Source organism: Polypterus senegalus, chromosome 1 (genome assembly GCF_016835505.1).
Source record: "Polypterus senegalus isolate Bchr_013 chromosome 1, ASM1683550v1, whole genome shotgun sequence".
NCBI lineage: Eukaryota > Metazoa > Chordata > Cladistia > Polypteriformes > Polypteridae > Polypterus > Polypterus senegalus.
In genome coordinates, this window is record NC_053154.1 from 86742877 (window position 1) to 86767407 (window position 24531).

At 34.7% G+C, this 24531-nt stretch overlaps 1 protein-coding gene across 1 annotated transcript in view; it reads left to right on the plus strand.

Moving 5' to 3' along the window:
- Nucleotides 1-24531, plus strand: part of iqgap3 (IQ motif containing GTPase activating protein 3) — a 109953-nt gene that overhangs the window by 60730 nt on the left and 24692 nt on the right. Inside the window, exons 18-28 of the mRNA XM_039752797.1 lie at nt 5089-5231; nt 5426-5596; nt 5842-5925; nt 7957-8028; nt 8537-8606; nt 13387-13595; nt 14473-14625; nt 14967-15130; nt 15554-15778; nt 16252-16392; nt 23574-23658. Coding sequence (XP_039608731.1) covers nt 5089-5231; nt 5426-5596; nt 5842-5925; nt 7957-8028; nt 8537-8606; nt 13387-13595; nt 14473-14625; nt 14967-15130; nt 15554-15778; nt 16252-16392; nt 23574-23658 — 1517 coding nt within the window. The remainder of the gene's footprint in view (nt 1-5088; nt 5232-5425; nt 5597-5841; nt 5926-7956; nt 8029-8536; nt 8607-13386; nt 13596-14472; nt 14626-14966; nt 15131-15553; nt 15779-16251; nt 16393-23573; nt 23659-24531) is intronic.

A 24531-nucleotide genomic window follows, 5' to 3' on the forward strand; every position in this document is an offset into this window, starting at 1 on the left:
CACATATGGACTAAATAGAACTTGAAAAGATATATTTTTTCAAATGTGATCGCGCAATTCAGATAGAGTTGACGCGCACTACAGCCTTCATGCCTCAATGAGTCATCCTCCCTCGCTCTTACTTTTTTACCGTTCATCTAATGAATACACTGAGTATGGCTTTACCAAAACAATCATTGATGGCGAATAAAGTATCCATTATTCGAGTATGTAGAGCGGGATATATATATATACATATATATATATATACCCGCGTATCGCAGCGGAGAAGTAGTGTGTTAAAAAAGGTAGAAAAAGAAAAGGGAACATTTTAAAAATAACATAACATGACTGTCAATATACAGTATTTGTTTTGTGAGTGTTGCTGTCATCAAGGATTTGATTATCATTATTTCTTTCAATCAGGTTCGTATTTGTAGGATGTGTTGTGTTCAAGTTACATTCTGTGTTTGTCAATCGTTGTAAAGATGACAGGTTTCATTCATCGATTCGTTTCTTACTGCATCAATAAACAGCTCGTCTTCTTCTTTATCTGAGACCTGACACACTGCATGCACGGGTTTTTACACTGTCTTTCTTTAGCGGGACATTGACTTTTTCCACCGTGTGCTTTGTTTCCACAGTAGCTGCATTTATGAATATGCTTATCAGACGCTTCATATTTTTTGCTGCCTTTTCAATTGTGTAATTCGGTTTTTGTTCAGCGCTCTTTGGAACTGTTGCTTTTTATCTATGCATTACGTCAGTTCACGTGAGCCACTCGGTGTACTTGCATCGAAGGTTCCCAGCTGTGCTGGTGCCATCTCGTGCTATGTCCATAGCTTTATTTAATGTTACCTTAGTCCTGGCACTTAAAACTTTCTCTCGCAGTTTCGCTGAGTTTGTGTCAAACACCACCCTGACCATCTCATCTTCCTCTCCATAAGCACAGTCCTTCACCCGTGAATATTTACCCGTGGCAGTTTGCTATTGGATTGCCGCTGACGGACGGCCTTATATGGGCAGGCACTAAATTACAAACGCCAGCGGCAGCCTGTCTTTGAACTTAATTTAAAGTGTAGGTTTACATCGTGCTTTGTTTCCGAAGTAGCAGAACTCATGAATATGGTTGTATATGTCACTCGCTCGCTTCTTATTGTTTCGCTGCCTTCTCAATTATATAATGCATGTTTTCTTGAGCGGTTTTTTGAGGTCTTCCTGGTTTTCTATGTACTGCGTGATTACGTGGGAGGCGTGATGATGTCACACGAAACTCCGCCCCCACGGCGTTGAAGCTCATCTCCATTACAGTAAATGGAGAAAAACTGCTTCCAGTTATGACCATTACGCGTAGAATTTCGATATAAAACCTGCCCAACCTTTGTAAGGAATGAACCTGCCAAAATTCAGCCTTCCACCCACACGGGAAGTTGGAGAATTAATGATGAGTCAGTGAGTGAGTGAGGGCTTTTGCCTTTTATTAGTATATATATATAGATATAGATATAGATATAGATATATATAGATATGGATATATAGATATAGTTATATAGATATATATATAGATATATATATAGATATTTATAGATATATGACAGCAACACTCATGACAATGTCAATCATGTTACGTTATTATTAAAATGTTTTCTTTTTCATTACTTTTTTAACACACTACTTCTCCGCTGCGAAGCGCGGGTATTTTGCTAGTGTAGAATAAACCATGTCTCATTATCTAGCTTTATGTTAAAACTACATGCAAGACATGCATGTTTTGCTAAAATATTGTTAAATGTCTGCTTCTGGGAAATCGGCTTACATTACAAACATGAAAATTAATTCCGTAATACTACACTTCTGAGTTGAAGACCAATGAATGAGCAGGAGAAATGGCTCTTCAATTCATAATATTATGGGAATGCATTTCTTGTTTATAATATGATCTGACTTATAATCTGACTTTTCTGGAAATATATGCTTAACAATCTTTCAGCAAAAACTGCATGTGTTTTGAATGTTTTGAGCAAATGACCTGATAACTGTATATCTTAAAGGCCAGTAAAGAACATTTAGATGACAGAAATGAAATGTAATGCAGCTTCGTTTTGCTGTGAATTGTCAGTAAATCTTTTTATAACCATAAAGAGGGATGATTACATTTTAATCATTCTCACCTTTTTTCAATAATTTTGAATTTCATGAGAAAAAAATAGGCCTGGCAGAAAATATATATTTTCTACCATCTACTTGAGTGGATTAAAGATTTAATATTTAACAAAAATCTCACTAATTTTTCTACCTTTAAATTGGATTTTAAAGTTTTGTTCACTCTCTAGTCAGAATGTGGGTTATAACGCAAGCTAGCAGTTTGTCTGAAATTTCTCATTTAAGTTGTGCTTATTTTAGGTACATCTAGATTTGAATGTATTTCTTAAATCATATTTAATGGAACCCTGTGAGTCTGCACATTCCTTTTGTCTTTATGCAAGTTGTCTCCCTTTGCCTGTTGTGTCTTAGATTGTGTCCTGGGCTTAATAGGTGCTACCAAATACGACTGTGACTAAGAATCCTTTAGCAGAAATTTATTATAGTGATTAGGGGGTTCCGCTCGCCAACCCCCAGGCAGGCGCTATGCGCTAGCCACTTTGTGGCTCAGCTGCTTGCATATGGGGACGCAGATGTACAATTTAAACAGATTATTTTCATGAGAATTGGCACATATGCATAATAGACCTAATTATTTTACATTACACTGAGTAATTTAACCATAGTAAAAAATAGTAGAATGTAATAAAATTAAAGAAAATTATGTTTCACGTTGCATTAGAGGTATTAGTTGCGTTATATGTTTTCGTTGTTTGGCTTTGAAATTAACACGCAAATACTTTTTAAACTTTTAGTGTAAAACTTCAGTAAAAACAATATTTGGAATTAACTTTACGTCAATATCACATTGAATTTTGATTCCGTGTTTGAAGTTACATCGTAAAAACACAATGTATAACTGCCTGTGAGTGAATCTTTTCTTTCTCTCTAATAAATAAACCGACTTTTTCGAATGTTTGTTTGTACCTGTGATCTGTTAATTGACATAGCAAAAGGTATTCTGTGACAGTTGTCAGGTCACACTTACAGGTAATCTAACTTAGACACCATTTAAATATCCGACTACGCCACCCAGTTTATTAAGAGACTGGGAACTCCTGCAATTTACCAGTAATAGCACACAGTGTTCTTTAAATTGGGCGGTGAGTAAACACACAATGAAAGACACAACAGTAATATCAGGAAAAGCAACAGTAACTTCTATTACACTAGGCAATAATAAGTACATGAAAAAGATAAATGAACATAAACAAAATCTAACAATATCAAGAACGAATTTCCTTTTCTAAAAGGAAAACACACAGTCCACACTCTAACAGTCCGTCAAAAACAGAATTGGAGGATTAAACCTTTAGTGGTGCAGAGTCCAGTTTGTTCTCTGTTTTACACCAACACTTAATTGTTCAACAGTCCACGGATGCACTCTGTTTCCTGGACACTCGTTCCCCTACAGAAGTTGTGTCAAATTGTTGAATCCCTGTCAGCGTCTCTTTGTTGTTCCTTTTTCTTTCACTCTGGGCTCCTTGTATGGCTGGGACCTAGGCACGCCTCATTTCTCGTCTGTCAGCTTCGCTTGGTCCTTTCATGCGGATTCCCTCTCTCGCTGAACCCACATCCGGCGTCTCTTTGTGGAACTGTCTCTTCCTCCCTGGAAGTGTTGCCGTCCTTGTGCCTCACGTCGTGCCAGCCAGGTACCTTTGTCTGCCTGCAAGCCCCTGTGCTCTGTCCGAGTGCCTTGGCAGCGTTTTCTGTGGACTGTCCCTCTTTGCCTTCTGCTGCCAGGAGTTTTTATCTACTTCAGTCCCTGCCATTATCAGTTCTGGACAATCCGATTAAACAATGGTACATCTGCATTTCCGGGGTTTAACAATTAATGAAAACACAAGTTAAAAAAAATGAAATGTTACCAATCATGAATAAGTACAGATATGTTGATTAGAAACCAATATTTCCAAGTCAGGTAAATCCAAACATCCTCCAAGGCCAGACTTCAAAGCAGCGACTCCTTTGCAAGACAGCAAATACTTAAACAAACAATCCTGACACAACCAGTAACTGGATTATCCTGGATCCTCCAAGGAAGCAGCAGTTCTGTTATCACACGTGGTATTGTTTTTAAATCTCAACCAGCCATAAACTTCAAAATGGTTACACCTTTGCAATACAGCCAATACCTACAATCTGCAGACAGCCTTTTAACTTCTTGCCCCCACTGCCAACAATGGGTGCCTATTGCCTGTTCATCTGCTGGGCTTTAAATGTAATATTTGCATGTTTCTTTTCCTAAGAGAAAAATGGAATGACTTAGTGTACAAAAAAATGTCCCACTCTGACAATTCTAACGGGAAACTGTAAATATTTTAATACAAATGGCATACCAAGATCTCCTTTGGTGTCTAATGTTATCCGCGGAAGATTTACTACATTACCTTTCTTGTCGCCTGTTAAAATTTTACATGTCAGATTTGTTCGACCAATTTTGAATACAACCAATCTTGTCCTATTGCTTAGCCCATCACTCATACATAAATTACGTCATAACATTACGATACATCCTTCTTTCAACAGTAATTTGGACGGTGTTAACGTTTGTAGATATTCTACGGGATATTATAAGTTGATGTTTTAATCTTCCACAATGTCACCACCGTTTCAGCATAGTCTATTGATACCATTTAACCAATTTGCCATGTAGCCGATTGACAATTTTCACATTAATTTGTTTGACTTCATCGTTTCTTGGTGCTAGGATTGCCCGTGTACTCTTCTGTTGATAACTCTTTGGGATGAAAGTCTTCAATAAGATTTGGACATAAATCTTCTTTTATTGGGAAGTTTAAGTGAAGAAAACGTAAAAATGTATAAGAGCGGAATAAAATAAAATATGGTTGTACGGAATGTAATTTGAGATAGTCCTATTTTTTTTTTCTTTTTCTTATGCTGAGTTTTGCTTTTAGTTTGCCATTAACTTTGTCTTATCATATTATTGTTGTCTTGTATTTTCAGGAGAAAATCATAGTCCTTGGGTCAGACACAAGGTGAGGTGTGGAGGCTATTACTATTTTCACTTGCAAAGGCTTGAAGGTACTTGGGACCGACCTGAGGACTTTGCTGAAAACACAACACATTTGGATCGGGATGAAGTCCAGGTGAAGATAATATACAGGGTTTTTATACAAATGCTTAATAAGCAAAGGTGTCTAAGAGTATAGAGACATCTGAAATTTTAATGTGATGTGAAAAATCAACACAAAAACGACTATCATAACATATACATGTACTTATTTCTTTATTTAAAAATCTTCACTGAAGATAATTAATATTAATTCTGTTGACTTTGCAGTATATTATTACACGAGTTACTGCATCATATGATAAAGAATGTCTGTGGAAGGCCAGTATCCCTTTTATCGTGAGATTGCAGGCTCAAGCAAGAGGTTATCTTCTGCGTAGGCAACTTCAATCACGGAAGTGCTTTCTTCAAAGACATGTTACTGCCATCATCACAATTCAGGTACCTTGGCACATAACAAGGGTCACATACCAGCTTGCGGCTGTTTTAAAAAAAAAAAAAAAAAAAGGTTTTCAATTATGTTTCAAAGCACAAAAATACATTATTTAGCTCGCTGCATAATAATTAGTAAGTTCATTTGTGTAGACCTTATTTAGTTCTAGTATGCTCTTGTATTATTGAGTTTTCAAATTAAATTAACCTTCGGAAAATGCTAGTAACCGCCCAATGGTATGTTTGGATTTCAGTCTCACTGGAGGAGGTTTCGCCAGCAGAAAGCTTATCAAGAAAGACTTTGTTTCCTACAAGCAAATTCTGCATCAGCTATCAAGGTAGAGTATATTTACAAAACCATTATGAAATATACACTCACTGCTTATTTTATTAGGTACACCTGTTCAACTTCTTGTTAATGCAAATATCTGATTAGCCAATCGCATGGTAGCATCTCAAAGCAATTTATTCATGTAGACATTGTCATGGTGACCTGCTGAAGTTTAAGCCGAGCATTAGAATGGGGAAGAAAGGTGATTTAAGCGACTTTGAATATAGCATGCTTGTTGTTGCCAAACGGTCTTGTCTGAGTATTCCAAAAACTGGTGATATACTGGGATTTTCATGCACAACCATCTCTAGGGTTTACAGAGAATGGTCCGAAAAAGGGAAAATATTCTGTGAGCAGCAGTAGTCTGAGCAGGGCTTTTTTCTTGACCCACTTTGGGCTCCTTAAGATCAATTGAGCATCATCATGTCACAGCCTGCCTGAGTATTGTTGCTGACCATGTACATCCCTTTATGACTGTAGTGTACCCATCTTCTGAAAGCTATTTCCAGCAGGATAATGCAAAAATGTCAAAAAGCTCAAATTACCTTAAACTGGTTTCTTAAACACAACAATATGTTCACTGTACTCAAATGTCCTCCACAATCGCCAGATTTGAGTCCAATAGAGGACCTTTGGGATGTGGTGGAACGAGAGATTCCCATCACAGATGTGCAACCAACAAATCTGCAGCAACTGCATGTCAATATGGACCAAAATCCCTCAGTAATATTTCCAGCACCTTGTTGAATGGAAGTTCTGATGGCAAAAAGGGGTCCAACCCAGTACTAGCAAGGTGTGCCTAATAAAGTGATCAGTTGGCTGACTCCTTTTTGACAGGTATCAGTATATTGAAATATAGATTAAGTATGGCAACTTGTAATCTTATAAAATAATTATTTTTGAGCTAATTTTTCCTAGCAACCACTTATCGTTGCACTGCTTTTTCATGTTTGTTGTTCATGGTTTAAGTTCCTGACATGAAACATGTAGATATACAGCATTTAAATCTGTGGTTCTTACTGTTAGTCAGAGAAAAATAATTTGCTTAAATTATATATACTGTACTGACTACAGCCAGGTACATAGTTGTGTTCCATCGAGAGGGCATCTGCTATACTGTTTTCTATCAGCACAGACTTGCACACACTGATTGCAAAACCGTTTTTTTTTTCTTTTTGATTGTTTGAATCTATTGTCTTTTCTGCATTTCATCAATGAGAAAACTGTTAACTCAAGTAAGAATTTTTATTTTGAATTTGAACACCAAGGAATACTACAGAAACTTTTTTTTTTTTTTTACGATAGTGCCAATGTTTTGATTAATCAGAATAGAACTAACACATTTTTGACTTCTCCTGGATGAAGTATGAAAAAGGGTAATAGCATTGGCCTTCTTGCTATACATATGAGATGTATAGTGACAGTGACAATTGCGACTCTAGAAGCTGGTGCATGTTGCCCTTCTCGACATCAGATGGAATTTACAGGATTCTAGGATTATTTTTTCTCATATTCTCATTCAGTTAATTTAAATCGCAAAGCAGCTGTTTTGTAGCAGGATATATTCACTTTGCGAAATTCACACTTGCCCAAAATGAGGTGAAAGGGTTTACAGTCTTCCAGACCTTAAAGTCTGCTCTTAAACCTGTAGAAACACTTCTTAGTAGGTGCATTCAATAAAGTTTGGAGAACTTTTTTATTTTTTTATTTATGAGAACTACTTCTGGAGGTCTTTATACATGCAAGTAAGTTAAAATATCCTTTAACTGTGCTAGTGCCCAATACAAGACTTAAACCCTTATTCTGAAAGACATTACTGTTAGCCTCAACACCACCATGCTGCATTAAATACTACAATGCAGTGTTTCTCCTTAAATTTGTTTTATTCTCTAAAACAGTCTTACAAACCAATATATGTAAATACAATTTCATTTTTTTTATATCATGTTAATGCAAATTATTCTGTATTGGAACATTATGAGCCAACTTAATATTACTAAAAAAGATTAGTTTATATTTTTTTATTCATCATTGTTAGATTCAAGCATGGGTACGAATGTGGCTGGCCCAATTAAAATATCAGGCAAGACTGCATCATTTCAAGAATAATGTAAGTAATTTAGCAGCCTTTAAGTTTATATTATATTGCTATTTCTTTTAGTAATGATCGTGGTCTTTTGGAAATTATGTGATATTTAGTAAACCTAATTTTTAAATTGATAGTTTGAGTCATATACACTTATATGACTCTACAATATGCTGCTTTTGATATGTTCCTAAAATCTGTTGTAATTATTTTTTTCTATACTGTGCTTTGTTAAATATTTAGAAAGCAATGCAGATTTCATGCTGAGCTTACCACTGGTTTTGCATGGTGAAAATTATCCATGAATTCAGTTATAATTAAATATGTTGAATTATCTCTTTTACAAATCTTTACAGAAGCTTTTAGGCTAAGGTGACTGACAGTCATTATTTATCATTTCTTCATGTATCAATATTTGCTTTCCAGATGGAAAGTGTATATAATGGAGAAAGTGGGTATCTCATACATTTTATGCTACAAGAAATATACAAAGAGAATTATGCAGTACTTTATTTGAATGTGCTTTTTTTAGGTTGATTCGATAATTAAGATCCAAGCCTTTTTTCGAGCAAACAAAGCACGTGAAGACTACAGAATGTTGGGTATGGTTTAGATTATTTGTATTGTTAATCAGATCTTTATGCGTTTGTTCATGTGCTTTCATGCAATGAAAGACATTTTTACAGTGATATGGTGAAAAAAAATAAACAATGTTGTTAAAGACTAGAACTAAAACATAATAATAAAATATAGATATAAAAATAAGTCACTGGCAATTATCTGATAAATATACCAAATTGCAGTTGTAAAGAAGGATCTTAAAATACATAGACAATTTTTAATTTGATTTGGATTTTTTTTTTCTTTTTTTCTTTCAGAAAGTTAATTTGAGATGTGTGTAATCATAAAATTAAAAACTAAAAAAGGTTATCTAACAAGTACAATTTTCTTATTAAAGTGTAGATCCCAATAATAGGTAATCCTGACCCTGTAGACGATAAGTGGGTGCAAGCTCTTGATCTACACAGTTTCTTAGTTTAATCTAAACTAAGCTGTTAATTAAACTCTGTATTTTATCAGACAGCTTGCTTTGGTGTCTAAAATTTAGAAACATGTTACTTTTGCTGTGACACTTTTAGTACAGAAGTTTATACCTGCCATTCAAGAAAAAATGTGTTGTGTTATTTCAGAACATTGCGTTATTTCAAAAAAAGTATTGCATTATTTTGTAAAGATATTGCCTACTGTTGCAGATAACATTATGCACGTACATTCTTTGGTCATCTAGTGAAATGTAACTACTGAGGGAGAGATTAAGCATGTATGTAGCTTGCAAACAAATGACAAAAAGTTCATTTTGGAGCAAAGTGCTTTGGACTGATGAGATAAAAACTGAGTAATTTGGTCATAATAAAAACCGCTTTGGATATATAATGTATTTATTTTTAGTTAGGTTAGTGTTTAGTACAGATATTTTAACATAGGCAGAGTGGAAGCACAGAGCTAGCATTCATGCTCACAGCACCAGGGTCTGCATGAAGTTTGCATGAAATTGTGGATTGATTGGTATCGGTGAATATGCTTAACTTAAATAAATATTTTTATTGCTTAAATAAATAACATGCATCACTGTTTTCAATTTCAACTTGAGCTACTAAAGATTCGAGGCATTAACATGAGATGCTGCACCACCAGATCACATTGTTTCAAAATATCTATTGCAGATAACTAGATTAAAACTAAACTGATGGTTTATTTATAGGTTTCTGTTACAGAATTGCATGCAGTACACTCTTATCTGATTGACTGCACAGTTGTGCTCTGCAAAGAGCCGACACCGTGTTTCGTTCTTGCTTTACACCCAGTGCTTCTATGATAATCACTGTCCCTTTTTACCCTAAACTCGACAGAACATTTTTACCATTCAGCACAAGCATGATTAAATGTATACTGATAATGTCTGCACAGTTCTTGTCACTTGATTACATAGTATGCACATTCTCGATGTTACTGTCCACAGCACGCAATATTTTTGCAAAATAACACAATTCTCTTACGAAACAATGTAATATTTACTTAGAATAATTACACAAGTCTGCAAAAAAATAAATAAATTTGCTCCCATCAACAATATTAGGTGTTGGTTATATGTTGTAGATCTGAAGGTGCTGAATCCATATCTGGCAACAGGAATACTCCATCACATCTAGTTTTTGAGAGAGAGTTTTATAATGGGGAAAAAAAGAGAAAATGTAATCATTTTAAATTTATTGAATTATAAGTTATATAGTTAAATTATAAATTATACACACAGTATAATTATTTTAAAATTATTACTTACAAAAAATTGTCGCTTGATATTTTTTTTTTACTGCTTCTAATCCTCTGAAAGTGTTTAATGGTGGAATGACCAAGAAAGGTCTGCTAACATAGACTCACTCCAATTTCCACTAAACTATATCTTCATTTGTCCTGGTGGAATCACTCCTATGTTTTCTCGTACTGCTTGCTTGCCTGTTACTTGGTCAAGACAATGAATGGATCAACCTAACCTTACACATTTCTGTAAAAAAAAAAAAAAATAATAACCAACAACTTTGTCTCTTCTGGATAATATAAGGCATTTTCTCACTTTCTATATATAAATTCCTGCCTTTTCTAAAGGAGTAAGACGAGATGGTAAAAATGCTGATTGAAAGTAAAATGTGTGCCAAATACTTGATTTTGGCTTGTTTCCATCTCAAATAACAAACGATGAGGAAGATGCCATATAAAATGCTGAGCATGAAAAATCATTTTTCCATAAACAAATGTAACTTATTTTTTTTTTAAATCAACAGTTGTTGTTCAGAATGGCTTTGTTCACTATTTTGCATCTTATGGAAATAGTTTGTAGTAGACAGTTTTTTTTTTTTAATGCACAGACATTTGGTACAAACCAGTGCTATTGCAAAATAAAGCAATGATGTTTTTTTAAATGGCTGGTGTAAACTTGTGTATTTTAGTTTGTGCCTATCTCGTTATTTTTGTACTTTGTTGTACATAATTTGTATTCACTCACTAGTTATAATGTCAAGTTATTCATTATTTTACTATTCTGAAGGTAATAAAAATGAGTTGGAAATAATAGATGGATGCTGTTATTACACTGGAGCTAGAATCCAAAGATCCTAATATCATGAATAAACATAATCATTTGCTTTAGGTATATCACCACGTATTATTCTTCCTGCACAACTTAACAAGAACTAAATAACATTTTCCCTCAGTGACTAAACAACATGCCTTATTATTGTACATTTTACAGATTTATTATGCATTAACCTAAAGCTCCATTACTGAATAAAGACAACAAATGCATCTAGCAACAGGGGCAATAGTGGCCACAAGTTAAGACTTCCCAGATAAAGCTCAGTTTGTTTTACTTATAAAGGAACCATTGTGTTTAGCCAACAATTTAGCTTGATCTTTAATCATGAATTTTACAACTTATAAACTGGTTATATCAGAAAACATGAAACTTGTTCAATCAATCAATTTCAGAAGTGTTTAAAGTCACCAAACTAAAGTGATCCAAGTCTATAAAAATGTATGTAACTGTAAGGAATCCTTATCTTAGACGTCTGCTTGGATAAAGCTGTCTGCCAAATATACCAAATAGTCATTATTTCCAGTTAAGTCATTTTTTTTTTTAATTATAAAATTTCGGGGCAAACAGAAATGCCTAACTTGGCACTGTTCCTAGCCATGATCAAAGGTGGTTAATACATTACATTCGCATTACAAAATACTGTCAGAAAAAAATATTTGTGAAAAGCAGTGTTAAAACTGCATAATGTTTTTTTTTTCCCCTCATTGTTTCTGAAAGTAATTGAAATTACTATACTACACTTTATTTGGAAAGAATGTCCTAATACCTTGAATACTTATGTATAATGTGAATTATTATTTTATTAAAAATTAGATCTTTTGAAAATTGTTGAAGTGGTAATCTACTAGTCATGCCCCTGGGATGCATATAGCGTGCTAGATTCTAGAGTCATATTTTGCAGAGCCATCTTCTAATTACAAAGATTATCCTAGGACAGGGAACATAGACCCAGAGTAGTGGGGGGTTATTTTGAAAAAGCTTCTGCTTCTTCAAAGAATGTATTGTTGTGGTGTGCCGGAAGCAGCCAAGTTGATTTAATGCAGGTTAATTTTTCCATATTGATGTTTATTTCAGTGCATGCACGAACAGATCTTGCTGTTCAGGAGTGCATACATTGAGAAATAATGCAAGAAGTAACATGAATAACACAAACAAAGCAGTAGTAAGCTAGCACGCAGAGTATGTGTAATGTCTGACTGATATGGAGGTACTGAACATACATATTTTCCAACCCAATACAACTTTTGCATAAAGGTATAGATTTTTATTTTTACTTATTTTTGCCTCACAATCAACATTTGAGTTTGTCTCAATAGCTCCCTCTAGAGACCACAACTGATGTATGTAGTATCTGATCAACGCGACACACAGGGCATACTTAGCTACTCAGTACATCTATTGTATAAAGCAATAGTTTTTGTATTTCCATTGCAACAAAAGCAACTTCATTGGTCCATTTCATGAATGTTCAAAATTGCCTTGTGTTAGAATTCAGTGTTTTAGCTTTTACAATAAACCATAATCATAAATTCAGCTTTTATTGAATTTGATCAGTTACTGGTTTAAGAGTAGAAGAGACAACCACTAGCTCTTTTAGATTCACATAAGAAATAAATATTAAAAAACAGCAGCTTTCAATATATATGCTTTTATTACTTTGTGAATTAGCACAAGATGAATGCTTAAACATAACATTAAAAAGTCAATACCTGTAACTGACAACTTGTTTTGTGAAATATTATGCTTTATTTAGCTGCGTCCATGTCTCACTGGATATAAAATATGTAATAGTTTTGCATTTAGTAACAGAGTGTGTTGCACTCAAAATTTTAGCATTATGTATTTGTTTTCCTGTAGCTTAATAATAATTATGCAGTCATTAATAATTTTGTGTGCAGCCACAGCCTTACCCTCAGAGTATTTTACTATTCCATATTGATGTTTAACTGTTTTTTTTGTGTGTTAATTCTGCTGAAGCATGCCCAAGATGTTGCTTCTTATGCCAAATTAATACTTTATTTTATATATGTAACTTTATACTTTAATGATAATTGGACTTCTGTTTTTAAATTTAATTTATTTATTTATTTTTTGCTTTTGTAGGTTGAACCTTGTAATAGAGTAATAGGTTTATGTGCACTAACAAAGTTTTATGTATTTAAAGTTTAGCTTATTCTACTGTAATGGAAACATAGGAATAATTTAACTGCCTAGTATTTTTTCCCCCTCAGTTTACTCCCAGAATCCACCACTCTCTGTTGTGCGTAAATTTACTCATTTACTGGAGCAGAACAATGTGGATATTATTCAGGAGAAAGAACTGTTGCGACTCCGTGAGGAGGTCGTTAGGACCATACGTTCCAACCAACAGTTGGAAAATGATCTTAATCTCATGGATCTGAAAATTGGACTTCTTGTACGAAACCGCATTACTCTGCAGGTAATTTATCTAAAGGTATTCTCCAACCACCACATTTAAGAGCACAACAAAAAAAAATCAACAAAAGGATTTCTCAAAAATATGTTTATTTTTATTTTTGATGTGGAATAATGTAATAAGAATTAAATGTACATAAATGCTTGGAAATCCAGTGAACCAAGTACTTTGTGCCCTACTAATAAACAAGCAGGGACTGCTATGAAAACATGATTAGGCTGTTTATAGTTAATTCTGTATAATAAATGTAAATTATCTAAGACATTGTGGAGAACAATGCTGTGATTTTTGTGAAAGTCCTGTTTAGTGACATATTGTAAAGGCTTTCAGTTGTTGAGCGCAGGTTAAATTTTGAGTCTTGAGGAGGCAACTCTGTCCTCATCCAAGGCAGGTTCTGTTTCTGCATGCTGATGACTTCCTGTCTGGCAATATCTTGATTGAAAAGCAATCTTGCTGAAAGAGGCAGTCCTTTCTTTGCCTGGCCAGCTGTGATGTCGGAGTCCTCCAATGTGTTCTCTTCCATTCTAGGTTAAAAGAGGCAGGCAGTGTGGAGTAGTGGATAAAGATTTGGACTTCAAAGTCTGAGGTTGTAGGTTTAAATCTCACTACTGACACTGTGGGGCCATGTGCAATTCACTTCACCTGCCCTGTGCTCCAGTTAGAAAAATTAAATGACATTTAACCAAATGTTTCTCAAAATGGAAAAGAGCCTGTAAATCACTCTCTGACCACACAAGGATGACAAAAGTGTTAATTGAGTCACATCAAAACACTGTAACTGTTCCTTAATTGTCTCTATTGTGTTAGATTGTTAGAATAAAATCAATAATGTAAATTCCTGTCATTAATTTTTATGCCAATTCTCATTTTGAAATGGCAGGAGGTGGTTTTACATAGCAAGAAACTGACCAGGAAAAATAAGGAGCAACTATCAGATATGATGGCACTGGATAAACAAAAAGGATTAAAATCATTGAACAAAGAGAAACGTGAGAAATTGGAGGCCTATCAGCATCTGTTTTATCTACTACAGGTGATATGCTAATTGGAAGGAAATACTAAGCATATAGTTAACAACACAGAGGATTTTTGTTCATCTAAAATCTCTTATACATGTTTAGCAAAAGTTGTTTTTCTTTAGTAATATAATAATAATAAAAGTTGTATTTATACAGTGCCTTTACCATAAGTCAGTCTATACACTTTAGAACCTTTGTACTTATGAATAGGAATAGCTCTAAATTATTTAAAAATATATTCCCAAACCGTAAAACCCTTGTATACTGATCGCATAGTTTTTAGTTTTGTCAAATTTTAGCCAAACAGAGTTGCACTTTTTGATTTAATTTAAAATTTACATGTGTTTTGGTACAGACACAACCGATTTATCTTGCAAAGCTGATCTTCCAAATGCCTCATAACAGGACTACAAAGTTCATGGAATCTGTGATCTTCATGTTGTACAACTATGCTTCAGATTGTCGAGAAGCATACTTGTTATTGCAGCTTTTCACTACAGCCCTACGGGAAGAGATAAAGTATGTTCCATATAAATATTTTTCTCATGCGGTGGACATTTAATTGTTGTAATCTAACATGTTTTTTTAATATCAAAAGAATAAAAATGTGGATTATAACATTTTCTGAGTCCCAACTGATTAGCTTCTTAACCATTCTGTTTGTACTGTAGATGTCTAGTATTTAGTTTTAAAAAAAAAAAAAAAACTGCTTTAAATGATCATTTGTATTTTATTAAGAAAACTTGCAGAAAATGCTAAATACCGTATTTAATATTTTTTCATCTGTACTTTCTAACGGTAATTAGACTGATACATAATGCTGAAGGGAGCATATCAATTTAATGGAGGTTGAGGCCTAGTTTTTTTTTTTGCGCAAGTATCTTCTTTAGAGGATACAGAAGATGTCTGGACTATTTTTTATCCTGTTTTTTTCCCTTCTAGATCAAGAGTGGATCAGGTCCATGAAATTGTCAAGGGAAATCCTACTGTAATTCGTCTGTTAGTCAGTTTTTATCGGAATACTCGTGGTCAAAATGCATTGCGCCAGATTCTTGGTCCTACAATCAAAGAAGTTCTTCAAGACAAATCTATAAATATTAAGACTGATCCTGTCGATATTTATAAAACTTGGATCAACCAAACTGAATCGCAGACAGGCCAGAAAAGGTACTGTAACTTTATTATATTTAAAATGAATTATGACGCAATAATTTTAAAAAAATTTTACTAATGAAAATGAAGCATTTATGTCTAAGAAGTCATTCAAGTCTATTTTGGTAAAGTTAGTTTTCAGACAGTAAGATAACTTTAATTTGACTGGCTTATTGGCTAAATAGTAGACAGCTCCAAACTGCCTCAGAGCACATCTATGTACAATTTTAGGCTTTTCATAGTGTCATTACATGTATATCTGACTACATTTATATTCAATCAACTTTGAACTTGTAATTGTGTACTGTGTTATTAACATCAACCACATTTTAAGAAAATAAACAACTCATTAACAAAAAAGCAGCCATTTTCATTAGTTTTACTTTGTTTGCAACTGAATTTAATTTCCTATTTATAAATATGTATTGTAATAGTATATGTATATGTATTGTTTTTTTAACAAGGTTTCTTTAATTTCCTCCTGCCAGCTCTCTCCCTTATGATGTAACACCAGAACAAGCTCTTCTTCACCCAGAAGTTCAGCGCAGACTTAATGTTTCTGTATGCAACCTGAAATCTATGACGGACAAGTTTCTTACTGCCATCACCTCAAATCTTGACCAGCTCCCGTAATGTGTTTTTTTTTTTTTTCTGTTTGTTTGTTTGTTTGTTTGTTTTTTTTTTAACTATAGATTAACAAAATTATGAATATTGCTTAGCAATTTGTATAGTTTTATTTGTTGCAGTAGATTTGAATTTTATTTATTTGTTGGATGCTTATAAAAAATCCACCATTTATTATATGATAAGCTCTTCTAGCCGGCTTTGACTTAGATGAGTGTTAAAATGTACATTACATGTGTATTATAAATAAAAAGCAGATCTGACACTTAAGACCTTGTAATTGTGAAGAAAGACATGTATTTTTTGTAATGTTTAGAATTTTGTACTTCTGAGCCTATTGAGCTCTTGTAAATTTTTACTGAGAAACTAAAGGTAAGATGTAAAGAAATAGAAGTAATTTTACAGAAAAGAAAATTTAGAGAACATAAATAATTATCTCAACAGTACAGCAATGTTAAAGGTTGTAGAGCATCACAGTCATAACATACAACTCAAATGCTGAAAGACAAATGAGGTTCGAGCACCACGTACTCCCTCTTCCCCCAAGAGGAGCCCTCCTGGTAGATTTCCTTGAAGTGTCTGACTCTTTACACTCCTTTTGTTAATCCATCTCAAGCATGGATCTCCTCACACATGGGTCATTTGCTTGGTGCTTAAAAGGACAAAATTTGAATTTGACCTTTTCTGTTTGTCACAAAATTAGCATTGAGAAAAGAGGGAATGGATTTTTGATAGATAAACCATTCAGAGAGGTATTTGGAGACAATAAAATAAAAATCTCATTCTTTTTCCTTGAATATCTAAGAATTCTCAATAAGTATTGGAGTCAATATAAATACTAGAATTGTTTTAATTTGCAATCTTCTCTAATTCTTTTGAAGTAAAAATTATGTATATCATGTTCTATAGATATTATGTTAAAAGGCACAAAGGTCCAGTGAAAACAGCACCTGTTGTGAACTTGTTGTGACATCATCACGCCTCTCACGTAATCACGTGTACTGACTGTGACCGCAGTACGTAGAAAAGAAGGAAGAGCTCCCAAAGAGCGCTGAAGAAAAACGGCGAATACTTTATTCGCGATAATACAAGTTTAATGAGAAGACACGAGGTATAAACGAGACTTTGGATTACTTTGTAACGGAGTTAAAATTGCTGTAGCGAGAAACTTTTAAGTGCCGGGTCTTACCTAACATTAAATAAAGCCGTGGACATCGTAACATCACACAAGCGAGCAGCTCACGTGAACTGACTGAACGCAGTACGAGTGATCACTTCCATTCATCAAACCTGTTCAAAAAACGCATTACACAATTGACAAGGTAGGAAAAGAATATGCTCCGAGTTGAGCTCCACAGCTAACGCGGTCTTGCGGAAGCAACTTCGTCACGCTGCCAACAAATACTCACAGAAAAATCCACAAGTTGATACACACGCTGTCTCTAGAGTTTCTCCACACTCAATGTATTCCTCGCATCCCCGTTATACCCTCTGATCTCCCATTTCAATTCAAATGCCTCCAATTTCCAGTAAGGCTCTGCTGTACGATGACAAGTAATAAGTCTCAGGGACAGACCCTACAAAAGGATGCCATTGATATATTTAGATATGCTTACATATAAAATCTGCAATGGATTGAAGCCACGAAAGTCAAAACGCAATATAGCGAGGGATCACTGTACTTCACATTTACTGACATTAAGTTTCATCTGTCACAAATCTGCTCAAGCCTGTATGCTGTCCAAGTCCCTCTGTAATGATTTAATGTATTCCAGCTTATCTGCCAACCCACCTATCTTGGTATTTTGTGCAAACTTAACCAGCGTCTTGCTTATATATTATTTAAATATTTTAAAAATAGTAGTACCATAGCAGTGAACCCTGTGAAACACAACTCTTAACCATCAGACAGTTCTGATAACGTTCATCACACCATCACCCTTTGCTTCCTGTGTCTGAGCCAATTTTGCACCTACCTATAAACATCATCCTGAACTCCAACATCTTTTAGTTTGATGCTCAACTTCTTATGTGGCACCTTACCAAATGCTTTCTGAAAGTCCAGATAAATATTCCTTGTAGAATGCCAGCATTTAGTAAAACATTACCTCCCTCTTTTGAACCCATGCTATCTTTTCATTAAAACTCCTAGAATTGCAATATGTTGCTCAATTTTATCCTTAATTCTGTCCATTAATTTTCCTGTGATCCACATTAAGCTTATTGGCCTGTATTTGCTTGCAGCCTGAACACCCTTTTTATATAATGGGATAGATAATATAGTATTTTCCAATTACTTTGGAATTTCCCCAGTGTGCAGTGATCCCTAAAAAATTGCATTAAGGGTTTATATATGTACTCGCTAACCTCCTTAAGAACTGGAGGTAAAATATTATCTGGTCCTGAAGATTGGTTTGATTTCAGCCTATTTAATCTAAGCATTACTTCTCCCTCTAAAATTTTTAACTTACTCAATACTGCTGGGAGGTTATCTATTTCCTCACATGTTAAGACCTCACCACAATTCTTCTTTTCTATTCATGATGCACTTCACCTCCTCCTTGACTGTTCTTTTTCTACTAAAATACTGAAAGAATCTCTTTGGATCATCTTTTGCTTTATATTCTATAGTCCTCTCTGTCTTTTAGCCTCCCTAAAATCCTTCTTAATGGTTGCTCTCATGTTCTCATATGCCCTACAAATCAGCAGCTGCTTTTTTAACTCTACTAATCTATTGTAGTGTGTTTCAATTTTCTACTAATTCCAAATGTAGGTACCTGTTATGCATTACTTGTAAAATGTTTTTAAACCTGTTTTATTGCCCCTTTACTGTCTCCACATGTAAAAGCTTATCCCAGTCTATCCTCCTTATCCTCCCTACAAAAGTTATACTTAACAGTTTAGTCTTTGCTCTCTTCCAAAACACTGAGAACTGTGGTCACTTGACCCTAGTGGTTCTATCCCCTTTATTCACACAATTCTACCCTGACTATTACTAAATTCTAAATCCAGACAGGCTTCTCCTCGTGTTGGTGCTTTAATATACTGTGTTCAACAGTGGCTGATTACTTCTAAAAACTCCTACTCATGTTCTGCTATTTGAAAGGTAAACCCAGTTAATACTCGGGTAGTTAAATTCCCCCAGGAGTATAATATCCCCCCCTCTAAACTTGCCTTTTTAATATGATGTGCATTGAAATTGTTTGCATTGAGTGATCTACAGTACAGTATAACACACTCCTAAAAGTCACATGTCCTCACAATGATGGGGCTCATTTCCCAACTGAAGGGGACTTGCTTTTAATTTTTGTTTGGACATAAACAGCAACCCCACCTACTTTTCTGCTCTGCCTAACCTTCCTAAAATGTATGTATGCAACGATTTTATACTCATCCCAATCTTTGTTATTTAGCCAGCTGTTATTGCTGTAATATCATAATTATGCTCTGCTACATACAACTACAACTGATTTGTTTTATTTTTGATACTTGTAGCTTTAAGGCCAGCTATTTTTAACTGTTACTTGTTGGCGTGTGCGATATACATCGTTTAAGATTCTGTCTTAATTGCTGTTTTAACAATGTGCGAGATGAAATTATCGAGTATATAACTCGCTTTGCAAAAAAAAAAGAGAAACAGAGTTCATTCACTAATGCAACAGTATAGACCACTGCACGTACACAAAGCGAGTTGCGTAGGTGTGCATGTCCAGCAAGCCGCAAGTTAGCATCGCTCCCTCCCTCAAAATGAGTGAACAAACAGCGCCAGATGATAAAGCTTAAGGAGTCAACTGTCCAGCACAAGTCTAAAGTAACCAAGGTACAAGCACAAAAACACACTCTGCAAACTTTAACAGAGTGATTCTGCAAAAAAGTGCTTATGACAAGAAAAGCAGCAGATGGCATGGCATGACATAACAAACGCCGTCACCAATTACATCGCGAAAGATATGGTGCCAATTCAAGTGGTTGAGAGAGATGGTTTTAAACAACTTTTGAATACTTTAGACCCAAGGTACACACTTCCTGGCCGAAAATATTTCAGTCAAACAGCTCTGCCTGAGTTGTATGATTCGTGTCGCCAAACCTTGATGCATAAACTGCAAAAGGTTTCACTTTTTGCCACAACAGCGGATTTATGGTCAAGCTGAACATCCGAGCCATACCTTTCCCTGACGGTGCATTTCACTGAAGAAAACTGGCAACTGCAAGGCTTCTGTTTACAATCATCCTACTTCCCACAAGATCACACTGGCGACATCATTGCGCAAGGTCTGAAAGATGCGCTGGCATCATGGTCAATGCGAGAAGACTGCATGATTTGCATGACAACAGACAGCGGGGCTAATGTTGTCAGTGCACTACGGACTAATAACTGGAAGAGGCTTATTTTGGGCATAGGCTTCATATTGTGATTGGTGAGTAATTTGGGGTCCCTCTATAAAATGCAGTTTAGGTTAAATTGATCTTATTTATTATGACATTTAAAAATACAAAAAGACGTGATAAGTAAAGCTATAGATGACAAAAATATAATTCAATATAATTTCAAATAATACATTATCTTGGAATTAACGTTATCGTCAAAGTCCCAGAAAATATTGAGATTCCAAACCCATCCCCAAATATTGCACACCCTTAATTACTTGTTTTACTTTTGCATTTAAACCTTGGTTAAGAATTTGCATTACTATGCATCTTTATTTTTAGTTTCTCCTTGTGCAGTTAAGCCATGTGTTAAAGAGTTCTAATTTCTTAAATCTTACGTGGATCAGAACGCGGCACAGGCACAACAGAAAAGACTACCTTGTCAGTTCTGCTCCTCAGACTGGCATCTATCTCTTTAATTTTGGATGGCAGAAGTGACAAATTACCCTTATGTATTCACTTCTTCCAACGTGAACAATGACAACTGGATCCACCCATGGTCTGGCCAAGAGCCTATCCACCCTTCCAGAGAGGTGTTCCTCCTGTGCTCACTGTTTCTGGAACACATCTGTGCTTCAATCCCCCTAATGATTGAGTCCTCAACTGTCATTACCTCTCTCTTTCTGGGAGCTGGTTTAAGATGGCCCATTGGGGCTCCTCATCCCTGCCTACTACTTCAGAATCTTCAGAGACGCTGTCCAGCTCTGTAAGGATCTGAAAATTGTTTAACACTTCCAATTCTGCGGTTGATGCCCCAGTGAGTACCCTTTATCTCTGTCTGGTCTGGAATCTCCTCCCACGCCACCTTAGGGGTGCAATCCATCTCTCTAAAAGACACTTGGGCCAGGTCTTCTAATTCTCAACTACAACATAGGTCAGCCATACCCAACTCCAGTTCAAACTCTGGATCACCTGGCATCTTCTGCAGATGCAGCCGTCATAGAACACTGACTCCTAAAGGCCATCCTCAAAAAAGACCAACATCTAACAGAACTTGCATTGCACTGGCCTCATTATTAAAATTTAACTTTGGGTTACTAAAACTGCACAACCTTTTTGTATTAAATTTAAATGATTTAACTTAAATGGCTAAAATTAAGCCAAAAAAAAATATTAAAGAACTGATACGATAATCTCCTGTAATATTCTCCCCCTTGACTGCTGTTTGTTTTTCTATTAGGTTTAACTTTATTTTCTTTCTTTTCTCTCATAACTCTACACACCATTTATTTGCTTAAAAGCTCTCCAATATCACCACTTTAATTTGTTTTTAATATGGAACCCTTATGCTGTAGTGCTCTTAACTGCTGTACTTTCCTATCCACTAATAACTGTTTAATCTTGAAAATCTTACTTACTGAATTTCCGCTGCTAGTTAATTTCTTAGTTTCTTGTCTGCTCCTACAGTCGATTTGTGCCAAATCGGCACCTTCACTCTAGCTGCCTCCCTATGTGCCGAGGAGCCTTTCTCTTTACTACTTTGAAGTCAGCCACTGCCCTTTTTCCCTCCACTTGAATCACGGTTTCTGTTACTTATAACTATTCGTCACACATATAGCAAGAGCATGTACACATAACCAGTAACTTTACCAAACATACCCCCAAACATCCAGCTGCTTTTGCCAGTGTTTGGGTGAAAAAAAGCAAAAATCCCTTCTATAAGGAAAAAGAAAAGCATTGAAAATTCATGTACAGCTTCCTTGCAGCAACCAAAACATATTTTTTGGAGCAAAATGTATTTTTTTAAATAACTTTCACACCACAGAAAACAACTCTAGGCCGCTTCTCTTTCGTTTCCAATGTTCTGACATTTTTTTTTTTTTTTTTTTTTGATGTCTTATAGTTTCTTTTTCTTTTTGGATAGTAGTAAAAAATATTTCAAATACATGGTGTGTCCTGCCTAATGCTCTGTATTAAAAATATTATGGTAATTATGATTGTCACAGTGTTACTGACCACTTCTTCAATTATGCTTTGAGTTCCTAAATTTAGCACTATATCAGGGTGGGGTGTTGCATTCTGGTTGAACATGCAAGAAAGACTCTCACTCGGTACATATGGTTTAGTACAACTACATTTGAAATGAAACCAGTTAAGATATAGCATTTATCATTACTTCAGAATAAGAAGGAATAATGGCATGTTGGAAGAGGAAGGGCTACCAATTTATAAAGAGTTTTAGTTTTACTTCCAAGTGCTTTGTTTTTCTATGTTTATATATTGAAAAAAAGATTATTAATTATTAAAACATACATAATCTGCTGTACAGTACCCTAATACTATAATATATATAGAATACTGTTTCTTTTTGACTTGCCTGCTGTTCCACAGAATTGGTTTTGTGTGGCAATGGAATTAGTACAGTTATCTAGTACAGACATGTAAAATGTTAAATCCAAAGTATAAAAGTAATTTTCTCTCCAAAATCTTAGCTGATATAGACTAATATCATCTAACCTGAAACAGTTTTGAAATATTTGAAGTATTTTTTATTTATCAGTAATATATTTGTTTCCCAATTCTTCTTGAAGTGCATTAAATATTTGTATAAAAATTCTATATTTTAAGGTACTAAAAAAGAAGAGCAAGAATGTTTTGTACATTTGTACTAGAATAAATGACTTGTTTATTGAATTAAAATTTCCATATTTTCTTTTTTAAATTAAAACTTCAGATTTTTCTTAAAGCCACTAGACCACAGCAGTTAGAATGCCATCCTTAAAATTGCCTTTATTAAGTTTCTAAAATACCTTTCCAGGTACGGAATGCGCTTCACTTCCAAGGTGCTGAAAAATTCTCTCTGTGCGAAATTTCCAGATACTTCCATTGCGGATATATATAAGGTTAGTATGAGATGCAGTCTTGTACAGCTTTACTAAACACATTCTCCCAATTTCATTTTACTGCCCATCTTGTGTAGAAATTCATGCAGTTTGGGAAACATGGTAATTTTGTGTCAAATCACAATTTATCATCCAAAGAAGTCTATTTTAAATTGTAAGGCAAATTGATATGTATTGTTTTAATTCAGATTATGTGTGCAGATACCCAATGATGAACTGGTGCCTTGTCCAGAATTGTAGCCCCCAGCCCTGTGTGACCTTGATTTTGATTAAGTGGGTTTGAGAATAAGCTGTATGTATGCATTTGTTTTGTTGATCCATATTTAGCTGGTTTGTCTGTTTTCTTCTGGTAAGCTGATGGCTCTTTACCCATAATAAATACTGAAAGTGAAAGCAATTTGATTATGATATCTAATTCTTTGTTTTGGCTATGCCTGGCTCTTCAAGTTATACATATCTCTCCTGTCTTTGTCCACATCCTCAGTAGTGCAACATAATAATATTTTTTACACTTCAAAAATGACTCTCTTCTGCTGTAAAATTACTGTCCGTTTCCACAGGAAAACTTAACTTCTGTTTAATTTATTTTGATATGCTGGATACCCTTGCTGTGTGTAATGATATAATGAAAAAATCCTTCATTCTCAGACATCTTAAACACCAGTTTCAGATTAATTGATCTAAAAGGCAACAATTGCTACAATTAAGTTCAATGTGCAGGGGTAATTGTCAGGAAAAGAATTGCATGAACTTTATCTACAAGGCATTAGTGTTTGGTGTAGTATAGTCATGTTTATGTATAAATACATACAGTAAGTATTAGGATTTACAGTTTGTGTCTCTATATGTATATATGAAAGTGTGTATGTACGT